Source organism: Lagopus muta, chromosome 7 (genome assembly GCF_023343835.1).
Source record: "Lagopus muta isolate bLagMut1 chromosome 7, bLagMut1 primary, whole genome shotgun sequence".
NCBI classification, from domain to species: domain Eukaryota; kingdom Metazoa; phylum Chordata; class Aves; order Galliformes; family Phasianidae; genus Lagopus; species Lagopus muta.
The window spans coordinates 31,131,721-31,159,632 of NC_064439.1; the positions used below are offsets into that span (position 1 = coordinate 31,131,721).

General features: G+C 39.8%; 2 protein-coding genes across 17 annotated transcripts in view; one reads left to right on the forward strand and one right to left on the reverse strand.

Moving 5' to 3' along the window:
- PALS2 (protein associated with LIN7 2, MAGUK p55 family member) overlaps positions 1-14,561 on the forward strand; it is a 49,937-nt gene extending 35,376 nt beyond the window's left edge. For all 9 annotated transcript variants that reach the window (XM_048950733.1, XM_048950734.1, XM_048950740.1 and 6 more), the window contains 9 exons: positions 3,818-3,970; positions 4,453-4,680; positions 5,659-5,790; positions 7,021-7,120; positions 7,697-7,765; positions 8,548-8,709; positions 11,306-11,508; positions 11,908-12,036; positions 14,055-14,561. In XM_048950733.1, the coding sequence (XP_048806690.1) occupies positions 3,818-3,970; positions 4,453-4,680; positions 5,659-5,790; positions 7,021-7,120; positions 7,697-7,765; positions 8,548-8,709; positions 11,306-11,508; positions 11,908-12,036; positions 14,055-14,231 (1,353 nt within the window). In that variant the 3' untranslated portion in view covers positions 14,232-14,561. The remainder of the gene's footprint in view (positions 1-3,817; positions 3,971-4,452; positions 4,681-5,658; positions 5,791-7,020; positions 7,121-7,696; positions 7,766-8,547; positions 8,710-11,305; positions 11,509-11,907; positions 12,037-14,054) is intronic.
- A 126-nt stretch (positions 14,562-14,687) lies between these two features.
- The window catches only part of GSDME (gasdermin E), a 33,009-nt gene continuing 19,784 nt past the window's right edge, over positions 14,688-27,912 (reverse strand). For 7 of the 8 annotated variants that reach the window (XM_048950747.1, XM_048950746.1, XM_048950742.1 and 4 more), the window contains 4 exons: positions 26,987-27,114; positions 26,319-26,505; positions 24,785-24,858; positions 14,688-23,730 (listed from right to left, as the gene is read on the reverse strand). In XM_048950747.1, coding sequence (XP_048806704.1) covers positions 23,488-23,730; positions 24,785-24,858; positions 26,319-26,505; positions 26,987-27,114 — 632 coding nt within the window. In that variant the 3' untranslated portion in view covers positions 14,688-23,487. The remainder of the gene's footprint in view (positions 23,731-24,784; positions 24,859-26,318; positions 26,506-26,986; positions 27,115-27,912) is intronic. The other variant, XR_007378065.1, reaches the window with a different exon arrangement.

Sequence of the window (27,912 nt, forward strand, 5' to 3'; positions counted from 1 at the left end):
CTTTCTTTTCTCTTTTCCCATTTCATCCTGGTTTTTCTTCCCTTCTACTTTTTATTAGTTTAAATTACATTTTTTAAAGGAGTCAGAGTGTGGAAAATATTAAGCTCTTGTGAGTTCCACAGTATAGGTGGTTTTTGGTCAGGGCAGTATGCATGAAAAAGCCATACACTGCATAGGAAAAGTTACAGCAAGTGTTGACAGTAGTTGGAGAGCAGAAGTGGTGAGAGAGTTTGCCTCGAGGAAAGAGCGAGGAGTTGGAAGCATTGCACAGTTGGAGAGGTTAAACATGCAGAAAAATCACTTCTGCTGTTTATGGAAGAGCTCATTCAGTTACTTTCACCTTTCTCAGAGTTATGCAAACTGCTTTTAATAGTAAATTCTGTTGGCAATAAATACTTCATCTTAAAACATCTCCCCAAGCCAGTTTGAAATGAACCTGGAATTGGAACATAGCTGGGCAAATAGTTACCATGCAGGTCAGGAAATGCTTCATAACCTGCATAAATCATGCTGGGAGGTTTCTGATTCTGGATTTCTGATTTTTTTTAAAGTTTATTTTATTTTTATTTTATTGTTTATTTTGCTTGAAAAACAAAGATTTGAATTTGGCTTCAGTGCTGAAGAGAGCCTTGAATGCTTAATATTACTTTGTTTACAGAATTTAGAACTGTGCTTTTCTTTTTTACCTGGCAAATAAGTACAGCCACGGAAAACCAAAGAATATGTTCTAAGTTAATGGATTATTTTTTGACAGTATCTTGCAGAAAGGAGCCAAACTGTCTGCCACAGTACTGTTTCCAGTGTTCTGTGTTTCTTGTGAAGTGCTGAGAACTCTTCTAAATGCCTTATTCAGGCACCACTGCTATTGTTTCCATGAGAACCTTTCCACAGTTACCCAGTGTTGGCTAGTTACTGATGCTGTTTATTTATAATATACTTAGGAAAACTTCAATCATTTATGGATGCAGACTGCTCAGTCCATGTTGTTTTGTGGAGTTTGCCTGTGGTATTATAAATGTTCTATCACCAGTATGGGAAAGGTCAGATTTCAGGGGAGCATTGGAGTTGCAGGAGCAGAAGATATCACTTTTTCAGATACCGTAGGAAGGAAAAAAGTCAAATCCATGTAACTATGTTTCTTCAGTCGCTCAACTGTATTACTAAAATAAGGAAGTAACTGTGATCAACATCAAATGTTGAAGAGTGATCCAATAATATTTACTTGGCTTCTCCTGCCAAGTAAATGTCTTTCTTGTAAATGTTCCTCAGGACAATACACCATGACCCATCTTGATGGAAGCAGTCCTTTAAACCTGATGTAGAATCATAGAATCACTGAGGCTGGAAAAGACCTCCGAGATCATCCGGTCCGACTGTCCACCTACCACCAATATTTCCCCATGAAACCATGTCCCTTAGCACAAGATCTAAACGTTTCTTGAACGCCTCCAGGGATGATGACTCCATCACGTCCTTGGGCAGCCCGTTCCAGTGCCTGACCACTCTTTTGCAGTAGAACTTTTTCCTGACATCCAGCCTGAGTCTTCCCTGGCACAACTTCCCTCTAGTCCCCTCGCTAGTTATGAGGCAGAAGATACCAACATCCACCTCCACAACCTCCTTTCAGGCAGCTGTAGAGAGCCATAAGGTCTCCCCTGAGCTGCTTCTTTGCCAGACTATCTATTCTTGTGTTTTGGAAGTGAGAGTTAGTTATGGGAATATAGTAAATGAACTATATGAGGTTGTTTTTTGGTTTTGTTTTGAAAATGAATATATTTCTTGTCTCAAATCATTTTGTAATTATGGGCAGCAATTTACAGTCCCTGATAGTCCTTCTGGACTCAGCTATCATGGAAATAGCAGGGAAGAGATTTTGTGATTGACAGATGGTTAAGTAGCAGTTGAAAGAACTCATGCCTGTCCATGAAATGGAATGAATAAATAGGATGAGAATGTGAACAATGAGATGAGTTTTTAAAGTTTTTAAGAACTGAAGAGTATTATGGAGCATGTTAATTGGAAAAGAATGGCACTGTTTGTCTAGTAGTCATTTTTTGGCAGTGGATCCAATTGTAATCCATAAATTAGATAACTGTTCAGGGCAGTGAGCTGTACAGAATGCTTGTGTGTGAGCTTTGTGAGAAACTGACTGGTTTGTGGCCACAAATTTTGGCAGCAATTGTTTTCTAGCATGTGACCAAAAGAGAAAACTAGAATTATCACACAGGTCCATCTACTTTGTTTTGTCTGTGGTAATGTGTCAAAAGACATAGCTAATACTAGTCGGTTTCATTTTGGAAATGTAAAAAGGGTAAAACATGTTGCTCACACATGTGGGCAAACAGAGATCTGTTCTCTTGGTTTTTGGATTGGATGCATCTTAGATGATGAAGAATTAGGAATTGCTACCATCTGACTGCTGCTTGATTTAAAGAAATAATTGGTTTTTTCTGTTTCATTCGCTTTGGTTTATGTCCACAATACCAGAGCAGCCACAAGCCTTCACGGTCTTAAAAGCAGGGGCAAAATTAGTAGCAGAATTAGTCGCTCCTCTAATCTCAAGTTAAAACATCAGCAGGGTCATTTTGTAGTGGGCAGTGTAAAATGGCTGCTTGCTAATGGCGCTTTGAGGATTTTCACATTGAGCTTAGCACTGTGTTAATGTGGTTGCACAGCTTTTTAGAGGTTACTTACAAAAAAGTGGAACAGGCTGCATAGCAAAATTGTTAAATTCAAAGTCCTGTCCTCCTGTTTTCTAGTACTGTTTGCTGATTTCTTTTGGCATATGTGTCACTACCACTGATTGCCCCTATGATGTCCTGTTCTCTTTATCTGCTTATTTGACACCGGTCAGTAATGTAACTTATGACTGTGTCTCATCAGATCATTTTTGAAACAAAGCTGTTTATGTTGCTTACGATAACATAGGCCTAACAGCCATCTCTCCTGCTTGCTTGCTTTCTTTCTGCTATGTGTCAGAGAGACTGTGCATCACTGGACACTTTTTAATGGACTGCGTTATGTGGTGGTTGTAGTGTGTCCCTTTTCTTCCTTAACATAGCCTCTGCCATCCAATACACAAGTTCTATCTTGCTTTACCTGTACATATTGTCTTAGAAATATTTTAACTCTTAAAACACTTTTTTTAATAAGAAAATAAAATATAAATTCCATACTCTTCCAGAGATTATTGTATTTGTTTGGATATGCCATAAATTATGAGATCTAAGCTCTTGCTTTCCAAAAGTGAATTCTGTCAACTTGGATTAATTTGCTGTTATAATTCTGCAAGCAGAAAGTACTCATTCTGCAGATTGCTAGTAATTCTTACATACCTGCAATTATCTTTAATTTATCCTTACTTCCAAATTAATGTGGAGGAAATCTTTTTTACATTAAACACAAGTATGTAATAATGAGTTATGTTCATCTTTTTGCAGCTGCTTGTTTGTTTACTTTAACCATTTGCTTGGATACTGTTTCATTAGGTGAAGCTCTTTTGCAGTTACTCCTTTTTCCATCTTCTTCCCTGTAATTTCACGTTTGCCTCCCAGAAAAATTATATTTCTTCTGTGTTTTCTTTAGAAGAATCACTTGTATTTACATAAGAGAACGTATTTGCCAAGCCAGTAGGGTTAGCAGGACATGTGAGTGCTTCTGTTTCATACGAATATAAAAATTGATTTTTGGTGTATACCATATGAAATATGTTTTCAAATCAGATTCTAAAATGGCATTTTCAGTGGTTATCAGCAAAATCTCTTTTAAGAATATTTATTTCAGTATTTTAAAAATAGCTTTTTCTGTTCCCTTGTAGTCACTCTTGGAAGCGCATGATATTGTGGCTTCAAAATGTTATGATTCCCCTCCTTCTAGTCCAGAAGTCAATAATTCTTCAGTGAACAATCAGATTGTTCCAGTAGATGCTATTCGTATTCTTGGAATTCACAAAAGAGCAGGAGAACCTCTGGTGAGTGATTGAAGATTAATAAGTCTTTAAATTAAAATGTAAGTGAAAGCATTTGCATGTGCCTAATTTCTTGCATTAAGTTTTAATTCTTAGCTTTATTATACTGTGTAATTTAATGGGTCATGATTGAGAGGTAGGAATAGGGAGATCTGTATGTTCTCTACCCTACTCTCCCTAGGAAATCATGGCCTAACGAACAGGCAGTCGATGGGCAGATTTACCTGCTAGCCTAACTGCCTAATGCAACATCTGTTGGGTCTTCATAGAAAATGACAGGACTGCATGCAATCACGAACAATGAAAATCTTGTCTGAAAGTACTCTGTCACTTGATACTTACCTTACTCGACTCTTACGTTGTGTTATTGTCTGACATCACTGAGGGAGACAGTGTCCCGTAGATGTATATTTTTTGCTTGAGATGATGGTAAAATGCAATTGAAATTCAGACAGTGGTAAAGTAGGTGTTAATACTTCTTTCAGGGTGTTACATTTCGAGTTGAGAACAATGATCTGGTTATAGCAAGAATTCTCCATGGTGGAATGATAGATCGACAAGGTCTTCTGCATGTAGGTGACATTATTAAAGAGGTGAACGGCCACGAGGTTGGAAACAATCCAAAAGAATTGCAGGAACTGCTGAAAAATATTAGTGGCAGTGTCACTCTGAAGATTCTCCCCAGTTACAGAGACACGGTTATTCCTCAACAGGTCAGTAGCTCCTTTCTAACATTTCTGTCAAAAGATCTACTTGGTACTTGAGTGAGTAACATTAGGAGCAGACATGTTCTGAGATTTTTGTGTGTGTATTTAATGCTAGCAAAAGGGGAAATACTTGTATTTGCTTTAAAGTACATATTAGAAATGAGATTATTCAGTGTACTGAGATGATGTCTGCTTAAAAAATTATTAGTATCTTAGACTGATAAGCATTTGTATTCATGCAAACCTGTTTCTTTCACCTCTGATGACCTCGCCACAGTCACAATGAACTGCAGTAAAGTGCCTGTGTTTTTAAATGATCCGTGTCCAGGTAGTGTTTCATAGAATTCAGGTATACATATTGCATTCAACAGATGAGTTGACTTTAGGAAGCAACTTGGGTAGTGCTTACTCCATATCCTTCTGCGGTTGCTGTAGACGGTCAGTTTAGCCAGTGCAGAAGTGATTTGTTGCTCTGAATGAGAGCATTTGAAACATCCTGTAAGACTCCTTCAGGTGGTGGATGTTAATGCCCATGAAAATAATAGTTACGTTTACATTCAGCATATTTTGTTGGTCTTAAAACATTGAGTTAATAGCAAACGTAATTCTTAGGATCAAACAAACCTTGAGAACAGAGTTTGAGCTCTGAGAAATGTTTGTGTTTTTAAGTAAGTCAAAGTTAGATTAGTAATTAAGTTGCATATACTGAAGTGAAAGCACAAATACATTGTCCAGTCGAGCAGCTGGCTTTTTATTTTTGTCTTGCAGCTCCCTTAGCTAAGGTTTGCACTGCACATGACTTCTGCTCTCTCAGCTGGTTTGCTCTTTGTTTTTTTCCATAACTTGCCTCTTACTTGAGAAATGCAAATTCCATCACATCAAACTTGTTATGCTGTAGGTAAAGACACTGCTTCAACTTGACAGATGAGTTAGTAAGAATGGATTTTGTAATGTTTAAGCACTGTAAATTTTTCCACATTTCAGGTTTTTGTGAAATGTCATTTTGATTATAATCCATATAACGACAACCTCATCCCATGCAAAGAAGCAGGGTTGAAATTTTCTAAAGGAGAAATTCTTCAGATTGTAAACCGGGAAGATCCAAATTGGTGGCAGGTTGGTAAATAAATCAATACTAAAAAAGAAAAAGTTTCATTAATTTCCTTTATGATAAACTTTTTAATTTAAGCTACTTAACAGCAGATAGAAGAAAAATATTTACATTGTAATCCAGTTTCAAGCTCTCAGTATTGGAAGTGCAAAAAATAAGCAGTTGCAGTAGTAGTGCATATAAATATATATATTATAGTGGTATAAATAGCTCATGTAGCACTGTGTTTTTACTGTTACTGCTGTTTTTATGAACACACACATGTTCATAACCAAAGTGCTCAGCACTGTTTCAAACATAAACAGCTCATCATGTGAGGGGATGCAGAAAATTTATTACTGCCAAGCTAATTAACTTCAGAAGTGGAGCAATCTCAAACTTCAGAGTAGTTTGACATTTAGCTTACGTGCTGTCTTTGGAATAAATTTTTCAAAATTCTTCAGCTTGTAACTTGTGGGTGTCCAGCAGAAATAAATCCAGTGTGCTTATAAACACCTTGATGAGTGGCAAAAATGAAATATATTAAACTAATATATGAGTATGGTTGCAGGTTATGCCACTGGGAAAGAAAGTTAGATTTTTTCCTTGGCCATTCTGTAAACTGTAGACTGTTACTGGGAATTCATGAACTGTGAAAAATCAGAGAATCACTACTAGGTAAAAGCATACATCTCGAAAAGCAAACAGGTCTTGCTAGCAAGTGACAGGCCAGCTGGGTATGGGAAAGTGTAACATCTCATAACTGTGTGTTTGTATACGTTAAGCTTGCAGAGAATTGAGCCTGCCACTAAATGATTTTTTTAGAAATTCTGAGCCAAGCTTTCATTACCAGGAATACTTATGTAACTCAGATTTAAATCTCTAGTTACGTAGTACAGAAGCTTGAAGGCATTGATGAGATCTGTACGTAACATTCCCAGTTTGTAAAATGACAGTTATTAAGCTATGCTGGAATCTGTTTGAAGTTGCTCAAGAATACAAAATAAAGGTACTGTGTACTACAGTGCCTTGAGTTTTGTCATTTGAGAACTGTAGCTGTTGAGTTCCATTTGGGATTTTTATGCTGAAAGTTTATGACTGGCTACAGGAGGCTAACAGAATGGGAACCAGCTACTGCAGAACCTTCACCACTGGGAAATTTGGTCAGGGTAAAAGTCAGTCATCGAGATGTCATGAGAAAAATGCTTCTTACATGTCTCCTCTGATTTTTTTTCTTTCTATTTTTTAATTTTCAGGCTAGCCATGTCAAAGAAGGAGGAAGTGCAGGACTCATTCCTAGCCAGTTCCTGGAAGAGAAGAGGAAGGCTTTTGTGAGAAGGGACTGGGACAACTCAGGTGAGGTTTAAGAGATTTCAGGGTTATGTTTTGCTCTGACTCAGTTTGTTTCGCTTTTACTATCTTCTCGGATACTTGAAAGTTGTTGCATGGGAATATTGCTAAATGCTTATGATTATGTGTGCATGGTTTTGGCTTTGAGTGAAGGGCAGAGGCTAAAGTATGTGCTTAGTCTTTGTAGATACATGAATCAGTTTTACTGCCTGCTGATGAAAAGCTGAGTGAGGTGGGAAAGCTGTACGGATTACTCTCTTTTATTCAAGATGTTTTTATTATACGCATTAAAAGTTAATAGGTGTTTTTGAAAGATTTCTCTAGGATTTTTCAACTTTCTTGGAAAACTTTTTTCTTCTGTGTTCTATTCTGACTACACTCCATAATGTATATGAAAGTAGATGTAATGTGCTTCCCTAGAATAGATGATTTTGGAAAAAGGAAGGTAATAATTTATTGAAAATAGTCTTTTCAAGTGCAATTAATGTAAACTTACACGTGTTCATGGAAATCAGATATGTAAATACTTTCAGGAAAAATGTTGAGCAAGAATGCTGATTTTGTCTCAATTTTTATCTGTAGGGCCTTTCTGCGGAACAATAAGCAGCAAGAAAAAGAAAAAGATGATGTATCTTACTACAAGAAATGCAGGTATCTTTGAATTTTACATACGAATCGAAGTTCTCTATGCTTTTAAACTTGAATAGTCTGGTGTATCCAAAGGTGAAAGATTTGCAGTGAAATATTTGGCTAGGCAGTGAAATTTGGTCAGGGAGGTTTGTTGTTTAAAAACAGTTGTGACCAGTGTAGACAAAATGGTGCCAAGTACACATGTTTCAATAGGTGGAAGTCAGAGAAGAACTTTGTGTTAAAAGAGAAAAAAAATTGTAACTTGCTAGTGAACTAAGGGAGGTGATCCTTCTCTGCTCAACACTGGTGAGGCCACACCTGGAGTCCTGTGTCCAGCTCTGGGCTGCCCAGAAGAAGAGACAGATGGAGTTATTGGACAGAGCTCAGTGAAAGGCCACCAATATGTCAGAAATGGAGCATCTCCTCTATGAAGAGGGACTGAACAAGAACTGGGAACGTTTAGGCTGGAGAAGGCTAAAGGCAGAGGTCTCATCAATGTGTAGAAATACCTGAAGGAATGAGCTGAGACAGCAGAGCTAGGCTCTTTTCAGTGGTGCTCAGCAAGAGGATAAGAGGCAGTGGGTACAAAATGAAACTCAGGGATTTCTGAACATCAGGAAACACTTTTTATGCTGTGGGTGATTAAATGCTGGCACAGGCTGAATGCTGGCGTGGAATGGTTGTGGAACATTCCTTGGAGATATTCAGAAGCCACCTGGACATAAGTGGCTGTTAGAACTCATTTTCTTCTTACATTACTGAATAGGTATTAACTATTTTTTTTTGTATTCTTCTTAATATAGAATTTGATCGTCACGAAATCCAGATCTATGAAGAAGTAGCCAAAATGCCTCCTTTTCAGAGGAAAACACTGGTCTTAATTGGGGCCCAAGGAGTGGGACGAAGAAGTTTGAAGAATAGGTTTATAGTACTGAATCCTACTAGGTTTGGAACTACAGTGCCATGTAAGTTGTCAGCACTCCTGGTGCAATACCACATTTTGAGTTTCTCATCTGAAAAATACGGGAAGTTTATCCCATTCATTGGTGGTAGAAGTAATTTCTCAGAGTATGTGAATTGTTTGTTGTGGGAAAACAGAAGAAAAAAGCATTCTTCATCTTTTCAGACAACGGAATTAGCATATGACAACAGTTAAGGTATTTGCAACTACCAATTAACTGTAACTGCTGCTGCTGAAAACCACTATTTAAGTATCTGCTGGGTTCATTCAGTGTCAGTTGCCATCACTTGAGGGGACCGTAGAAGTTGCTAGCAGTCTTCTGTAATAATCAGCCAGTGGAGTTTCTCAGGTCTGCTGTTTTGTTTTTTGTCTGTGGAAGCATCCTAGGCATTATAAACTGTTACTGAAGTATTGGAAGCGTAGGGAAAGGAAAGATGTAAACTTCCAGTAAAATGGGAGTGTTTGTGATCCCTAAGGCCCGTATAATTATCTGATGTTTTATTCATCTGGCCTCAAACCTGTGATCTTTCTTTTTTACTATCATCTTCAGAAAAAGAACCTCCTCTCCTCCTCCATTACTGAAATATTTGTTTTCTTGTCTTTGCTACAGTTGGTTACTTTTGCTCACTTACAGGACGGGTGCTGGTGGTGTTTGCTTTTTTTTAAAAAAAAACCCACAACTTGTCAGTCTTCTGTTTGAACACAGATGTGAGACCCTTAGCTGCATTACTATTCTCCTCCTGCCACCTGCCCTTCAGAATTTCAAAGCCAATTTGTTTCTCCTGTTTCCAGTTGGTAAGAAGTAGTGCTGATAATAGGAGAGGAGGAACAGGTCTTAAATGAGATGAATTGTGCCGTGTGAGGGGAGAACCTCTCTTTCCTCGTGTGCTCATTGTGTAACCATTAGAACTGGCTAGTGCACAAGCCTTATGTGAAACTAATAAAAAGGTTGAGGGCACAGTGTTATTTTTTTTAATGAAATCTTCCTTTGGAAATGCCATTGTTTATTAACTGGCAAATAATATGAAACTTTGTTACTTCAATTTTTTTCCTCCTTTTTAAAAAGCCCTCAAAATTACTGATGTCTCTAAAACACTGTATCTGCATATCAATAATGTAACGCTGTTAAAATGCTTTCACTTGGAGCTCTTGAATACCCTTCAGGGTATCAAAATACACTTTCCCAAGCACCTGGCGGTTTCACTGTGTGCATTAAATCTGCAGTTTGTTGTATGTGACATTTCTACTTTATATTGAGATTTTTCAGTAGGGTGATCAGTAGTCAGCGTAATCAGGCCTCAGTTTCTTTGACTAGAAGAAACTTCTGATTATTCACAAAAGACGTTTTTTATGTATGTTGGAAGATGGCTGAGATGGATCTGTGATGCCATAGGGTAAAGCACGTCCTTAGTGTTGAGCCCAGATCCTGCAAAAGTGGCTGTTTTTTGAGGGGTTTTTCCTGCAGTTTGGGTAGCTGAACTCAAAAGTCATCTTCTGCCTATGAGCGATCACAGCTCACACTCCAAGGTTTATTTCAAACTGCTCCTTTTTTTTTTTTTTTTTTTTTTTTTTTTTAATATTGTATCAATCATTTGACTTCCAGTCTGACTGTGGAATCTTGTCTAAGGTTAGGTGTTGGAGTAGCACTTGTATTACTAACAGCTTCAGAAGATTCTTGAGTTCTCTGTAATAGTTAAGTTGATAGAAATCACTGGAGAGGTGGGAATGCTTTTTAGTTGTATCACAGTATTACAAAGGGATCCATTCACTGTTACTGTAAATACGTTCCAGAGTTCAAATCTAATTGAATGCAAATAGTGGGCAGTAATACAGTGATAGGGCAGCAAAGTAGGTAATAATCTGGTATTTTGTTTTATAATGTAATTCCACGTTCTTGCTTAAATAATATCTGTGCTGTTAATTGTGGGCCAATATCTAAGCTGGCTCATGTTTCACTTAAGTGTGGGCTTTAATTTCTGTGCAGTGAACATTCTTCGCTGCGAAGGGTAAGTTGTCCTGGGAAGTAGCATCAGCTGGCCTCCACCAAGTTTCTCATTGCTGTGGCTGGGCTTGTTCTGGCATTGGAGCTAATTTTTCTTAGAGCTACTTCAGGTGATTCTGCCTTGAATAACAGTGAGTTATGACGTATGTGATAATATTTTGGGGGGAGTAGGACATAATATTTTGGGTGGATCTTGACGTGTATTTGCTTGGTTTTCAGAAGTCAGTTTGTCATTTGTGAGTTCCATTTCATTGAAGTTCCATTTCATTTGCAAGTCATTTAAATAACTATTTTCAGTCAATAATTAAGAAGATGGTATAAATGCATATTGTATACGGTTTGTAGGAGTAATGCAAAGGAAAAATAAATATCTAAGGGTAAGCAGTGTGTAGCAAAGAACAGAAATAAAGAGAATGGGAAGGGCTGTGCACAGTTCTGGAATGTATGCTAGAATAACTGATGACTCTGTATATGGAACCATGATAATTACACTTAATTCCTTATCATAATCTCCATAATTTAAAGGCAGCCCAATCTTGTGCATGTATTCCAAGTACAAAAAGATTAACATTCAGTTTGTATTTTAAATTTTTTTCAGTTACTTCACGAAAGCCAAGGGATGATGAAAAGGATGGACAGGCATACAGATTTGTGTCACGAGCTGAAATGGAGATGGATATTAAAGCTGGCAGATACTTAGAGCATGGAGAATATGAAGGAAATCTTTATGGCACTAAAATTGATTCTATCCTTGAAGTTGTTCAGACAGGAAGGACCTGCATTTTGGATGTGAATCCACAGGTATATCATTCATAATGTTACACTGAAAATGTGGAGTATAATGTTGATGAGGCATGCCTTTAAATCCGAAGGCTTCTGACCTGGTTGAAAGATTATGCTGCCAACTGGATTTGTGTGTTTATGGAACTGAGCTGGAGTAAGTTATAAAGATGGTGGGAAAAAACAGATTCTGCATGGAGGTGGGAGCCTTGCAGAGCAGCAGTTGCTCTTTTTAACCAAGAAAAAAAATGATGCTGAGCATTTCAAAGGGCGATGTAGGAGTTTCTGAAATAAAAATCTTCCTCCATCTTGTATTTCTTCTGGTTGTAACATAATAGTCTTACAGTGCCCCTTAAGTAAAGGGGATGTTTGAGTCATTCTCATACTTTTTTTTCCCCTCTCTTTTTTAATTACTTCCAGGCCCTGAAAATACTGAGGACTTCGGAATTCATGCCCTATGTAGTGTTCATTGCTGCTCCAGAGTTGGAGACTTTGCGTGCTATGCACAAGGCAGTGGTAGATGCTGGAATTACAACCAAACTTCTCACTGTAAGCAGATTATTTCATACTTACTTTGCTTTGAACAGGATGTTCTGTATTTATTTTTTTTTTTTAATTTAATTTTTTTTTCTAAAACTGAAGTCTTCAAGAAAAGTAAGGCAAGATATTTGCTGATTACTTACTAGGAATTAATTAAACACTATGTGTAAGGCAGAGTGCTTCTTCCTTAAAAATAGCCCTCTTACAGACAGTGTTGATTACAAGAATTACCTGGAATGTATACTTTAGGAAGGGCCACCTTTGATTATTTACAGTGAGTTATAGATACCTTGATGGCAGGAGAAGTTCTTTTATATAAAGTGCTTTTCCTTCACCACCTCACCCCCAGCACAGTTGTTCTTTCAGGTTTGTCTTTATGTTATGGGTGTGCCTTAAAAAGGTAATCTGTAATCCTTAGGAAAGACATTACAGACTGTTTGGAAAACAAAAACAAAAACCAACAAAACAGAATCAAAATAAACAAACAAAAAAGCCAAACAAAGCAACCAGAATTCAACTGGACCTCACTAGCACTGCTGCAGCAGCACACGCTGCACCAGAAATGGCTGAGAGCTGCCAGAAAAAGCAGCATTGAATAGCTTCTCCTCCTGTGATGTTCCTTGGATTTGTCACGTAAAGCAAAGTGGTACATTTTATTCCTCAGATCCTGTCTCCTTTTCCGAGACCCAGCGGAGACAAATGAGAGGCATAGCAAATTATAAATGTTCTGTACGGGTTTGAACTTTCCCACTGCACGACCAGTGCAAAAAAATAAATAAAGCTCAGGCTGGGCAGTTAATGAAATGATTCTCTACGCTCAGCAGTACGTCTTCCCCTTCTGGGAAAAGCCCTGGCATGCTGACAACTCAGCTGTGGTTGTATAGCTTAGATACTAGTAATACCTTGTGTGATGCTGATGGGGCATTCCAAGCTATAAAATGAGATTTAATTTGTACGGAAGGAATGTGGGATTTGTCTTTTTTTTTTTTTTTTCTCCTGAAACCTGTGAGATTCTGTTCTGTAAACAATCTGAGAAACCCTAGTTGTGGACTCAGGTTGTTATGGATTCTGGTATGTCTGTGGGTGCTTTGTTTCCTCCTTCCTCCAAACACTGACTTTTGCCTTGTATAATCAAGAGGCAAGATTAAGATGTCCAGACAAGTATAAAAGTAATTTCCTGCCCTTCCTAAAATTTGATTCCCTAAGGGACATCCTTGCTTTTGTTTTACTTCCCCTGTGAATAAGAAAGAGGATAGTTACATTTAAAATATGCACTTTATAAATCTGTACGGATTCTGCATCGTGATGCTGGACATCTGCAGCTTCCTGAACAAAGTGAAGAAATGTGCATTTAAAGTATTGCATACATCGTTTGCTAGTGGGTCTGTCTACGCCATTCCTGGCTTCCCAGGCCGCTGCAAGAACTCTGGCTCCTGTGGTGCTGCATTTGCTTCCCTCCTTCATTTACTGTGAAAGGAAGGCTATTCACATAGTTCTTAATTTTGGCTTTTGTATTTACCACTGTAGTGGCATTTTAAAGATCTGAGATTCATTCAGAAATGCAGCTTTCATGATCTTTCATTGCACGCTAATTCAAATTCTTGGGGTTTTGGTGCTTTCTGTAGGGAAGAAAAAAGAGGCATAAATAAATGTACATAACCGACCCAATTACTCCCAAAGCATTACCTATTGTGACTGAATTGTCAGTCGCCTCCACAAAGTGACAAACTGTCTGTTGTGCACACAGGGCCCCTTTCATGTGCTGTTATTGACTTCCTTAAAAATGGCCAGCTGTGCAGTATTTGGTTTCCATATTTAACACTGTTGACATCAAATATAAAATTGTCAGTCCCATCAGTGCATCTTAGCTTGAGGGTTTTGTGGCTTTATTGTAAATATTTTATTAATACGTAGCAGTATCAAGCTTTAAATGAAGTCATTCATACTACATCACAAACTGGTACTTCTCCATTGGTAAGGATGTGGCAGGTCTTCTGTTCTTAGTAACTTCCAAATGCTTCCAACAGGACACTGATCTGAAGAAAACAGTGGATGAAAGTGCCCGGATCCAGAGGGCGTACAACCACTACTTCGATCTGACCATTGTAAATGACAACCTAGACAAAGCCTTTGAGAAGCTGCAGACTGCTATAGAGAAACTGAGGCTGGAACCACAGTGGGTCCCGATTAGCTGGGTGTACTGAGATTGCTGAAGATGAGCTTAAGTAACAAATAAAATCAACTGCAGGAAACAAACTAATGTGACAAGATGTGGTGTAGATAGCGATGATAACTGCGGCGCCTGCGCATTTTTACTCTGTGTATATTCAGAAGTACACTATTCTGACTTTTTATAATAATGCTGAAGGGAAAGTGTACTTAAATATGTAATTTATTTTAATTTTTCTAACTTTTTACAGATAACCTTTCTATTCATATCACATGAAGGAAATGCGTTTAAGCATTTTATACGTTTTGATTTAGTACCTTTGCCTTTTTCATCTGAGAACCTTTCAGTCCTTCACTTTAACATTTACATCTTGGTCTTACATTTTCACTGTGACTAAAAAGAGGATACTTGAAACAATTTTTGTAGAACTTGTTAATGTCAGTGTTTGACCGGTCAAAAGTCTATAGCTCCTATTAGAAAACAACACTAGTTTCTTTTTTTTTTCCTTGAAGTAATGATTTGACAGGAGTAGAATTTCAAATGCTAAAAGCAACGAGTGACACAGCTCCATTGCTCCAGCTTCTTTCTGCTGAATGTTGAAGCATTCTCGATGTTTCACGAATTCCTGGTGTCTCTTGATTTAGACAACTGTTCTGTAGGTTCCCTTACGTGTTTCTTGAAATCACACGAAGCAATACCTTGCATGCTGCTCATCAGCTGTTCCTGGGAGCCAACCCGTGTGAAGCCTCTTGTGGTGGAAGTACCTACGGCAGGGAGCGTGTATGCAAGGTAATTCAGTGCAGTGCTGAATAGCTGGAGAGAGAACCTGATAGCGGAGCCTTGTAGAGTAAAGCTTAGTATTTAGGACTGTTGTATTCATGCGTGTGAAAACACATTGATTTTAAAAAAAGCAAACAAACAAAAAACAAACAAAAAAAAAGAACCCAAGCTAGAATTTTCTTTTCTTAGGACATCATTGATGTTTAAATAGTGATCTGTGGCTTAATTTCCTGAGATATCTTGTGTTCTCTTTTGGAAAATTTGTGTGATCAACTGTTGTATTTTTGAGCGTGATGTAATGGAATTTCTGTGCTCTTTGTTGCATTGTGTTTTTAATTGATTTTTTCATTAGGTAGCTTGTAAATTGGAAGCTTACTGCTAAAAAGCCATGCTGTTCATAATTTTTGTGCTTTACAGCATACTACTTTTTGTGTTTGGTGACAGTTCTCCCCTTTGTAGGCTCATAGACATAAGTCACGTTAGGTTCATCGATCAAAGCTTATGCTAATGTAAGTTTCTGCTTGACAAGAACAAAACGAAAATACAGCTTGTCACTGAGACACGCTCTTTTTGTGATCACATTTTATATTACCCTGTTAGCTGTTGTATATAGCAACATTCACCATCGCTTTCCAGGCTAACAGAAGTCATCTATTTGCTTAATTTCTCTTCCATCTGATGACAGGCACCTTGCTTCTGAATTCTTTTTCAACACCAAAGTGTGATACAGAACACTCTAAAAGGCAATTTCCTCAGAGGTTGTTCTGAAGAAAAAGAGGCCTGCACACTGTAAAGCAGTATTGGTTCCTAGAGCTCTTAAAGCCTTCTACATGCACGTGAGAATCTGTTGATATAAGAAAAGCTTACATCTCAAAAAGCAAAACCACCCCACCTATATGCTCAGGTGATTTTTAAAGCTGATGAAGTTGGTTGTTTGGCAGGAGGCAGCTTAAGATCGCAGTGCATTTGGAAAATGTTTGTCAGAGCTGTGTAAGCATGGGCTGTCGTGGCTCTGAACACGGAGATTTCAGTCTTATGGAGGGAATCTGAAAGTTTCAAAGGAAAATTTGTGCCACTACTTTGCTTTGTTGGTTTTGTTTGCTCTGGTTTTATTTAAGCTGGGTAGAGCTTTTAAGTGTGGCAGCATCAGCACTAGCCCTTTATTTGCCTTTCCCAGAGATGTGTTCTGTGATCCTGTCACTCAGAGACTGCTCTGAGAAATGGAGTGTTTCATGTGGCAGCAAAGACAGCAGTGCCGTTGCTTGACTATTTCAGTGGTTTCGTTTTGGCATTATAAGCTTAACGTGATGGAACTGTGTTTGTATACTGTGTCATAGAAGACCTACATGTGCTGTAAATAAGATGTGCTTCCCGGACAGATGCGATGCCTTTTCATTATGAGTTAGAAAATACTCTGTTTGTGATGCCAAAAGTGGGCTGAGCTCACTATTCCTTAACAAATGGAATGAGATGATTCTTCAGTTTCCACCCCACAGTGGTTCATATTGCAAACACCACTTGTTGTCATCATTTTTCAGACAGGTGCTCAGCCAAAAGAATCCCATGAGACATGGGCACCAAGCGTCAGTGACGAAAACCTCGCTCCTCCTATTTCCACCTCAGAGATCACACTGTGCAAAGGGCCTACACAGTAAGCAGTCTGAACGTAGCTGTGCATTTGCTGAAGCCTGAAGCTTTAGCTTTCGCTTAAGCTCCACTCGGTGTTCAGCAATCAAGCACATTTAAGTCAGCACCGTGGAGCCCAGCAGCTGACCCTTTGCTGCTGTTAATATAGATGCTAATGAGAAGTACAATCTGAGGCAATAAGCAGTGGGTTGCTAAGGTTGCATTCAAGAACCGTTATCAAAGTGAGAGCAGGTTTTAACTGGATGGTCACATGCGAGTTCAAAGGAGGAAAAAATACATTCCTTGCATCTGTTTGTTAAATCATACGAACTGAGAGTCCATGCTGGCAGGTGTGTAGTGTTTGGGAATTATTTTTTTCATCAGATATTCTGCTTAGATTATTGTTGCCCAGTAGGGTGACTGGATTGAAAATAAGTTACTTTTATTAAACCAAAGCATTCCTGGAGAGTCTTGGAATGAGGATGTCATGTTGGTCACGTACACGGTGGTGCCAGACTCCACCTGTTATAGTGTGCAAAGTCAGAAGTTGGGCAGGGAGCTGCGCGTTGCACTGTGAGGAAAAAGATGGTGTGAAAGGCGAGTTCTGAGCAAGGGAAGCCATTTCATATAAGAGCTGTTTGAAGTATTCCTGGGGGATAAATAGCTAGGATGTCAAGTCTCTCATTCTGTACTGAGCATTCATTTTCCAGATAACAGGAAAACTTTTGCATTGACTGTTAATAACGATAGGTGTGTCTGAGCGAGGCGAAGATGCTGCTAAATGTTTAAGATATGTGGTATGTATCACAAGATAAATATTTAAGTAAGTAGATTAGAAAAGTGAATTATCAAATAGTTGTCTGTGTATATGTATGTATGTGGATGGTGAAACAAAAACGCTCATGTCTGCAACCACATTTCTATCTCCCATGACTTAATCCGGAAATGTACCTGCATGTGAGACTTTAGAACTGGTACACTTCTCAACCTGGTTTGTTGTGTTTACTAATGTATATTTTTCTAAATATACAGATATTTCAATCTAAAAGTTCTATATTTATCTGTAATTTCTATGTTTTAAACAGTGCATGGAGGTGCTGTAAAATTCTGTACATATAGAGAGACTTATAGAAGAAACACTGTTGTTGCCCTCTGTATGAAAAGCTATACATAAAACCGCAGTCAATATGCCAATACCCATAAGTTATTTCTTTAAGTGCACCAAAAATTCCTCAAGCTCTACACCAGTCTCAACCTTAATGTAAATACTGTTTGGTGCATTTATACCCACGTGATTACCTTGCTGTCTCTCACTGTTAGACCTGCAGGTCTACTTTAGGTTCTAAGTCATGTGACAACATGCAGTCAATTAAAGTTTGGTGTAATATGTCATCTTGCATAGACTTACAAAGGGCTTTAATAATGTAAGCATAAAATGGAGGTAAAATTGGAGCAGTATCAGGTACTGACACAGGCAAGGGAAATAAGCCTTACACCCGGTTTGGTACACTCAGGCTGCAGAGTTCTCAGATCAGTGCAGCTCTGTGTCTCAGTCATACAAAAGCTGCAGGATAGCAGATTGACTCTTTCTGAATCTGTGTTTGTATTATCTGTCACATCCTTGGTAGATTCAAATGGAACTTTTTTTTTCCTTATCTTCTGTCCTAACTGATTGTGTCCTCTCAAATCCCACCTGAGTGATTTGCTGTACAAACTGCCGGCAGCTCAGCATTCAGGAAGTGTTCCATGGTTTGTTTGTATGGTTGTTTTTTTTTTAAGACTGATTCAGATAATAAACAGGACGTTTTCTTTTAACTTTTAAAGACAGAAAATTCCAGGCTAGGGCCCCTTTGAAGCCAAGTTTGCCTCTCTGCTGTGTTTAAGAAAGGACCAGTGGAGAAGGACAGGTAGACACAACTCCGGAAATGAGGAGAGCTGGGTTATGTTTTTACACAAGCCATTACTGTGAACATGATCCAACCCGAACTTCTCTCCCTATTCCTTGGCTTCCCATCTAGTCTTCATCTATCTTCATCTTTCAGATTGAACTTGGAGGCAGATGCCAATTCTCAAAACATGTACAGTGCCTGCTGCAGTAGTTGCCCAGTCACTTTTTGTGCCTGTAGGTACAGTTTTAACACTAATTACAGGTGGAAGTCTGTCACATCTATCATGCTAATACGAGTATTTACTTCGTGCAGGGTTTCTTGCCTCACCCAAATTCTGAAGTGTTAAAGCATTGTGTTGTTATTGCCAAGTTTAACAATGCTTCTTCTGCAAAAGTGTTCAGAGATTGATTTATCTGTGATAGTGGTCACTTGATACAAGAGACTTCTAGTCTGCCAGACCTCTTGCCTTAAATATCCCTGTAGTTCTTACAGAAAACATCTCCTGGGCCATTAACAAGATTTCTTCAGTGAAAGGGACTTTGATTTCTCTGCTGGACTGTCATGCTTGAAGGTGGAGAGGCCCTGGTTTCTTTGTTTTTTCCCCCACCCTTTTTGGTTTTCGCATCTTTAACGATCTTTCTAATGTGAACTGTCTGGGATTCTCACCTTGCCTCCTTCAGAGGACACAGTGGTCAATGTAAGCATTGGTACTTAAGAACAGTGGAAGTGGCTGTTGGCAGTCCTGTACAGGATGCAAAAGAAAAAATCGTATTGCATTAAAAAAAAATGTAAAATTAACAAATTTTCAGAGGCAGCTTTGGCTTCCAAATAGTATTAGTGTACTTGCACACTGATTTATAGATATATAGAAATAGATAAATAGAACTTAGGATTAATATACTGCAAGTATTTAAAACAGTATTTGCTAACTTGAATTCTCCATTTTGGACCACAGTGGGATACTGTTCCACAAACTGACACAATAAACTGCTGAATTCTTTGTTCATTTACTGGTACTGGAGCTGGAATTTACCTGCTTACATAAAAATGCCAGCTTGGTAAAGGCTGTGTAGCAGTTTTACCTCCAAATAGATTTTTTTTCTTCTTTTTTTAAAGGAGAGTTTCAGCAATATTTATATTTTATAGGATACAGTACATTTAAAGTAAGTGTGAATTTTGTTCTCAATATTCTTAACCTTTTCTCATAGTAGTCGGGTATGGATTTTCTTTCGCTGCTTATGCAGAGGTTGGATGGGGAATAGGACCAGCCTATAATGATAATAGGGTTAAAGTAGTCCTGGAACCATTTTCTCCCATTTATTCATTAGCTCCATGGTAATGCATGTCCCTACAGCTTCGGCTGTCTTCACAGCTGATGCAAGTCAGCACTCCATGGGTAGACAGCACTCACCTGGAGTATGGTAGACCTCTTCCTACAGCCCCAGTAACTTGTCAGTCATTTGACATCTTGTATGATGTGCAGAGCAGCATTAATGACACCGCTTTGTACAGTTCTGGGAGTGGCAGCAAAATCATTGGCTGCAAAATTCTTGTGGGTTGTTTTTCTTCTGTTTTTTTTGGGTTTTTTTGACCAATTTGTGTTGGTTCCTCTTGTGCCATTACTTATGGAGAGAGATGCAGAAAGGGATTTCTCCCCCACTGAAAATGCATGTTGAGCTTTCCCTGGCCATGACTCCTGCAGCATGCATCTCCTGTATGTAACACTTGAGTACCCCAAAGTAAGGAGGAACCTCTTCCTTAGGTTTTAAAGCAGAAACTTTGGCACCCTCTCACCCCAAGCTGGGCTAAGAACTATCAAACCTTGTTTAAGTGTTTTGATTTAAATATGTGTGTTAGAAGTGTCAGTGTACATCTCTTTCCCTTGCTTATTCTCATATCTGTTTTTCCCTCTTGGAAGCTTTGAAGAATTATTTTTTTTCCTTCTACAGAATATTAAACTAAACTGGATTTAAAACTTGTAAATGTTGAAGAACTGCTCTCCTGTAAAGAAACACTTTCTATTAGCTGAAAATATCCTACAAAACAATCTTAACTATTAAATAAATTTTCTAGTGCAAAACTGAAGCTGACTTAGTAGCAGCTAACTGTTGTTTGAATACAGTGCTTTAGAGCAGGCCTAGGAGGTGGGACTCAATACCAGGCTGACTTTCTATTGATCAGCTACCACATAGGACATTTTTAAATTGTAACTTGTTTTCTAAAACCCCCATTTGTCTTTTTCACAGCTAATATTTTCACAGTAAACACAGCCAAGCGTAAAAATATTAATGTACAAATTGTGAAATTCTCTTAATTCCCAACAAAATATTTTTGTATATAATAAAGATTTAATATTGAAAAACTACACTCTTTTTTGTTGGATTTTTTTTTTGTCTTTCTGTGACTTGTAGCTAACTAAGAGATGATCTCCACAGGCTGTGAAGGCTTACCAGGAAGAAAAGGCAAGCAGTGCTGTGGAATTCCCCTGCCCTCCTTCCAGATTGAAGGGCTGTGCTCCTGTGCTAAGCTCCGGGACTCAGCTACAGCTCGGAGGGTGGGAAATGAATGGCATTCAACATTTGAAACTCATTTCAAGGGGGTGAAAACAGGATGGAGATTCTCTCGTGAAAGGAAGGTGTTGGTCACAGTTCAGAAATGTGACTTTTTGGCTTTTGAATGCACCCATTCCAGATCCTATGCAGAGCACTCTGGGGCCTCTTCAACCATCCTATAAATACCACTGCTAAAGTGGGGCTGCTTACTTTCTAATCACTACCCTATTAAGGGTGTCAGTCTCCTATGTTCACATTGTAATTCACCAGCATACATAAAGCTCCGGCAGCTGAGGCCTGCAGCACCACAAGGTGAGCACTCATTACTCGTTACATCAAGGCTGAGGCTGCTGGAGACAAAAATAAAAAATAAATCAAAGAGACTGAAAAGCAACTGCTGACCTCACCTTCCCTTGTCCCGATGTGATTCTGAAATGCAAAGCTGAGGGGTCTTCCCCCTTCTGCAGAAGGCAAGTGTATCAGGAAGCAACAAGGGAGAGACAGCTGAGAGTGAAATGAAGCGCCAACCTCTCCTGAAGGACCCCAGTGCCCTCTTACCACCTCTGTTTTCTAGGGAAGACCCCAGCTAACCTTGAAGGAGCGCTTTCTGTACGAGGCCAGCCTGTCACAAGCAATCACTGCTTCAGCCAGGATGCGCTGAGTAGAATCTGAATTCATTTGGATCAGTGCAGCCAGGGTCCCTGAAGAGGCTCTCCTCATTTAGCTTAGGGAAGGGGAGAACAAAACTTAGATGGAGAGAGACTCATTGCTGCTGCTGCCTCTTTGGATTTACGTATCCCCAGCCTGAGCTATTTTGAATGTTCATGTGCAGAAAGATGCTACTTTCAGAAGGACAGAGAGCACAGAAAAGGGCAGACCCACGCCTGGTGGCTGCCCTGTGCAACCAATGCCTTTTTTTTTGTAACAGTTTCTATAGAATACCTGGGGGTCTTTTTCCTATGCAAACAAATCCCCTCACAAACCCCCTCATCCCCTTCAGTACAGCCCACCAACCCTGAAAGCAGTTAAGTGCAGCACATACAAGGTTTACAACAAGAGTAAAATCAGGGTACGTGGACAGCAGCACTACGTGGAGTCACACGCATCTTCTTGCTGTCTGCACGCACCAACTTTCAAAGCCAAGAAAAGGACTGGAATCAGAAAAAAGATGAATGGAAATCACGCAAATTGACTTTTAAAATTATTCTACTGTCCTGACATCCATGACATTAAATACAAAATTCTGATAAAACAATTACAGAGGCAACTTGCTTACAAGCAGTTGGCAAAAGCAAACCTTCCCATGTACAGACACACAACTCACACAAGCAGGGTAAGGTGCTCTCAGGGCATTTCCGTACGCACCAGTGCAGCATTGGGCCAAAACCATCAGCTTCACTTCACACTCACATTACAAATGAGACACTGAAACACCACCACCTCAGTCTGAGCACCTCTCCTTCCAGGTGCCTAAGTGTCAACCATCCCCCAGTGCTGGCTAAAAGCACCAAGAGCCTGCTTCATTGGAACAGCTTCCTGCATTTACAGTGATCTCTCCTGCACTTCTGTCCCATTTCCATGATCACAGAAAATTATGATCAAAAAAAGGCAGAACAGTTCAAAGCACAAAGTGCTTTACATTAACTGTGCTATAAAGCTCTGCTGTTAGTGAAAGACACGAGCAAAACACTGGAAGTGTCACATGGGTAAAATGATTGCTTTGTGGAGTGCAGCAAGGACTTCTGCTATGCACATACCAGAAGGCATCACCGTATCTCAAAGAGAAAGTTCAAAATACAATGTAAGCAGCTGAAACTTGCTAAGCTTAGTAAAAACTTATTGGAAAAGAGGTAGAAATCCCTAAGGTGGTCTCAGTTTTGGAAAAAAAAAAAAAAGAGTTCATTATTTCCTGCAGTGTGCAGCTCACATCCATAAAGCCAAACTACACTTAATGAAGAAAAACCTAATGAAGTGCCCTCCACTTCACATCCTCCAGAGTGAAGGTATTCTGCACGTCAGGTCTTGAGTGAGCAAAGCACGTACTGCATTGCACGATGCTACATTTCCACAGCCTTTTTGCTCGCTTGCTTACAAAAAGCAGTTTGTACTTTGCAGTTTTCTCCCACGCATATTAATGCAAGCAATCAGGCTTCCACTGCTCTGCAGTTCTGACAACTATCAGAATAGCTATGTTCAGTTTCTCTTCCAGGCTCATCTTTTTTTTCCTTCTTCCCCTGCATCCCTTATTTACTTATTTATGTATTTTCCACTGCAGACAAACCTTAGTGGAGCTGCAGAGCAGCAGTGTGCTCACTCCTTGCCTGTGCTGCCCTGTGCCACCTGGCTTCAGAGCCCTGAAAACTCAACCCCAGGGCTCTCACATGCTCACAAGCATCAGCGCTACACTGCAAAGCTACACAAGGAAGAACAGGGAGGGCAGTGCTCAGAAAAGCTCCTCTACAGCCCCACTCAAACTGTGAAGCCCGCAAAGCGCAACATAAAGAACAAGTGGGAAGAATCTGGGTTCTCTCATAGTTACAGCTTTTACAGAAGACTCTGTCTTCTCCAAATTAATGTTCGTTGAAGCAAAAAGCCTTTGCACAACATCAAATCTTCCTCTGTCAGTGAGAGTTGCCACCAAAGGACTGCTCAGTGCCAAGGTGCCATCAGCTGAAGCGATGTAAGGCTGTATTTATGAGAGAGAGAAAAAGAGAAACAAAGACATTAAAAAGGCCTTTCAAGCAGTGCTGTTTGGTGTCACACAGCTTAGTTCTTTCTTACAAAGCCACTGGAGAGCGTACAAGGCAGTGTAAAAGGGAAAGATTCCCTGTTCCATCAGCCTTGACAAGTACAACGTATTCATCCCCAACCAAAGCTCACCTCCCACAGTTATGTTTCAAATACTCCATTGATTTATGATGGCCCCCAGCCTGGTAGCACCCACGCCCTGGTTCACCCTCGTGATGCTGGGGATACCAGCACCCCCAGGACAGACCTGGGATTTACAGTACCAAGGAAACCCAAATGCCAACAATTTAAGTGTCCTGATGCAGGCACCAAAACCTGAAGCAGTTTTAATGGATTCCCAAATACCCTCCAGATTCCAACCATGATGAAGTAGGTGACTCACTACTGCCTAGAAAGACAGTTTTGACTTACTATGGCAAAGAGCTGCTCCACAGATTACATTTAACCCTCTTACTCTGAAAAACTCCAGCATTCATCTTCTCTCTACACATCTAAAGGGTTCTACTGTAATTTTTGTCACTGACCTTACGAAATTCAGAGCAAATGTCAACCCTGTGCCTTCTTTAAATAGTTTTAATGAATGGCCTCTGAGATTTCAAACTTCAGAATCTGCCAAGGCTCAAGCAACACTGGTATCAAAGTGGAGTTTCTGTTCCCCAAGGGCAGGTGATTATCGCTAGTGAGGTTTTTAAATGGGCTATGGAGACTACTAGAAAATTAAAACTCAAGTTAAAATTACTATTATTTTTGCTCTCAGCTCACAGAGTGACCAAAATACAGAAATGCTTCAGAAATGAGGTACCCATCTGCAGTAAATTACCCACACTGTTTGCCACTGTCAGGCTCTGACCCTGTCCAAGCAATGCTTCAAGCTGAAATTCACACTGGAGCCTGACATCTGCTTTCTTGGGTGGGAACACAGTGAGCCAGGGAACGCAGCCATTACTGCTGCTGGTGCCCGCATGCTACACGGGCACGCTTTGATTACTCACCAAGCAACACAATGCCGGAACAACCTGTAGATCAGAGCAGGCACGCAGCAGGACAAGAGTGTAATCAGACAGCTCTGTGAAGGAGACATTAATAGGGAAAGATTGTTTCCAGTGAGCAGCGTACAAGGCTGGCTGCTGGAGCTCTGCTATTGGGCTCTCCTGCTGAGCAGCAACAGCAGGCTGCATTTCTGAGGCCCACGCAGGTACAGAGCCCTGGGAACAGGAACAAAGAGATTCTACACCAAGGAGAGCTGTGACAAAGCGCTCTGCTGGACACAGGGAAGAGGCTGATCCAGACCTTTCCGGTTTGCTTCCTAGATTGTAGAATCAAAGGGGGTGGGCAGTGGGTGGAAGCAAACCCTGCCCTTGACAGAAAGGTAGTGGTGGGAAGGATCTCCTCCCTGGCATTTTCTTCCTCTCCCCAGGTATTTCCCCAGTGTTTCTGGGAGCCTGCAGGCAGGCATATGATTTATGCTCTGAATGAAACAAGAACCTCTGTTCTCAAAACCTGTTGTAGATGCTGACCTCAGCCAAAACATGATTTGAGAGGAATGATGTAGCTTATTCTGCCCTGGGGAGATGGACTGAATGGTCCCTGTGGTGCCCTTCAACTTCGTAACTGAAATCCGTAAGAGAAGCAACAGGCATAAAACAGCTTTGGATCTTAATCCAGCTGCAGTTATGCCTGGACACGAGAAGCAGGCGTCATGTCCAAAGCCAGGTGATAATTCAGCATGCTCAATTAGCTGCACTCTGCTGTTAATAGCATCTGACAAGCATTACCACACCAGTGGCTGTTTTCTATCTCTTTTCCCTATCTACAAATTAGTTAAGCTTTCCTATCTGTGTACCATTCATATATGGATGCAAACTGATACTCTGCTGCACAGCGTCACATCTAGAAATGCTGCACTGTACCAATTCTAGCTCATATTGCACTGGATTCCTTTGTTAACCTTAATGTCAGGTAAGCCTTTATGTTTGACAGAGAGGAGAAAAAGCCAGGAAAGAATCTATCTTGGATTCTGCAGGTGACCTGTAATTAACACTGGTGTCAAATAAATGCCATCCTCACCACCTAGTTGGCATTTATATTTAATCTCCTTTTTCAGTGGCTGCAGGATAACTCTTAATTGCAGTGTCTCCATGTTAAATTCATTTTTGCTAAATATAGTTTGGCCCTCAACTGTTACAGAGAAGACACCACCTCATTTGTAATTCTCAGCATTTGGGCAGGAAGAACTCTGGCATGCAGCAAGAACAGAAATTAGCTTCTCAAATGGGAAATGCCCACATTCAGCAGAAACTAGAGTAATCTTAAGGGAATGTGTATTTTACAAGTAAAATCTGCCAGAGATCAAGGGCTGAATTTAATTCACAGCTAGGAATGCCTGGCATCATACAGATCCCAGAAAAAGAACAGAACCAATTACATTTGCTAAGCTCATCAACTGCTCGAAAAGAGCCACATTTTGTGCAGAGGGACTTTCTAGAAGGGATGGAACAAAAAGGCTCTCCTTCATTCACAACATACCAGAGATAGCACTGATGAGGAGGTGAACAGCTGAGAGCAGTTCTTCATCTTGAAGCTGATAATTCTGCAACAATAGCTCATCCTGTACACTGCACCCCACCAGCTGGAGGAAGTCAGCCAGGTCCTGCTGCTGTGCAGGTTTTAACTCCTTCAGGTCTGGCTTGTCTCCTGCACACAGAGCATCTAACTGGAAGCCAAAGAAAAAAACACAACTTCTTGAGAAGCTCCAGGGAGACCTCATTATGGCCTTACAAATTTGAAAGGAGAGTACAAACAGGAGGGAGAATGACTGTTTACAAGGGCAGATAGTGATAGGACAAGGGGAAATGGTTTTAAACCGAGACAGGGGATGTTTAGGTTAGATATTAGGAGGAAGTTTTTGACACAGAGGGTGGTGATGCACTGGAACAGGTTGCCCAAGGAGGCTGTGGATGCCCCATCCCTGGAGGCATTCAAGGCCAGGCTGGATGTGGCTCTGGGCAGCCTGGTCTGGTGATTGGTGACCCTGCACATAGCAGGGGTCTATGCTATGTGAAACTGGATGAGCATTGTGATCCTTTTCAGGCCATTCTATGATTCCATGAAAAGAGAAAAGTTTGAGTGCAAGATAACGCTCACTCTGTTCTGAAATTACTTTTAGGAAGCAAGGAAAAGTTTCTTTATCTTACCACATCTTCCAGGGCAGTTAATGTTTCTTCATGCAGCAGGAGTTCGCACAGACTTTTATATAAAGCTCTTTGCTTGTCTTCTGGCAGCTTCACAAAGGGTTGGAACTGAGCCTTCAGCTGTGACAGACCTTTCCCAAAAAAGCAGTGAAAAATAAAACTAAGTACTGCTACACCAGTGCCAGTAAAAACAGTTAATGTTTTTGCTATGCATTTCATAAGCTAGTTTATCACCGCATCTTGCCACCCTGATTTCAATCAGTGCAAGTTATAATGAAAGGCTGGAACACATCTGAATATATTTCCCTAATCAGCCAACAGAATGGCCACGAAAATTCTGAGGAAAAAAATACTGCTGCTAAGGATTAACATTCCATACGTTCTGTATTTTGGAAGTCAGTATTTTAATATTAACTGAATTAACCATACATTAAGTGTACAGCCTGGATGTTCATCTCCAGACAATGTCCATTCTAAGGCAGAATGCAGTGCTCTGCTCATAACCTCACTTTTTGAACTACGGGTTAATGCCAATTACCAGTCAATGCTCTGAGTCCACACACAGAACTGGAGGCTTCTGTTGTGATGCTCAATTGTAAGCATCCTTCTATTTCAACAGAGGGAACCAAGCATTACACACCTTCAGTTCCCAGAAAGACCAGTTACGCTTCATGACAAAAATATTTTCTTGATTGAAATACTGAATTCACTACAGTTATAAACAGAAACACAAGAGAGTTCAGTGCTTTTCTTTTCCACCATTCAGTTACAACTCTACAACAAAATATCATATGTATGTATCAAAATTGACCACTTAGGTAAAACAAAAGAAGTTTTCAAGTCAACAGTGTCAACTGGAAGACTGGAACGTGCTCTATCACATTCCAAAAAATATGGGCATGAAAGCATTCTTAACCTTGTTTAAAGAA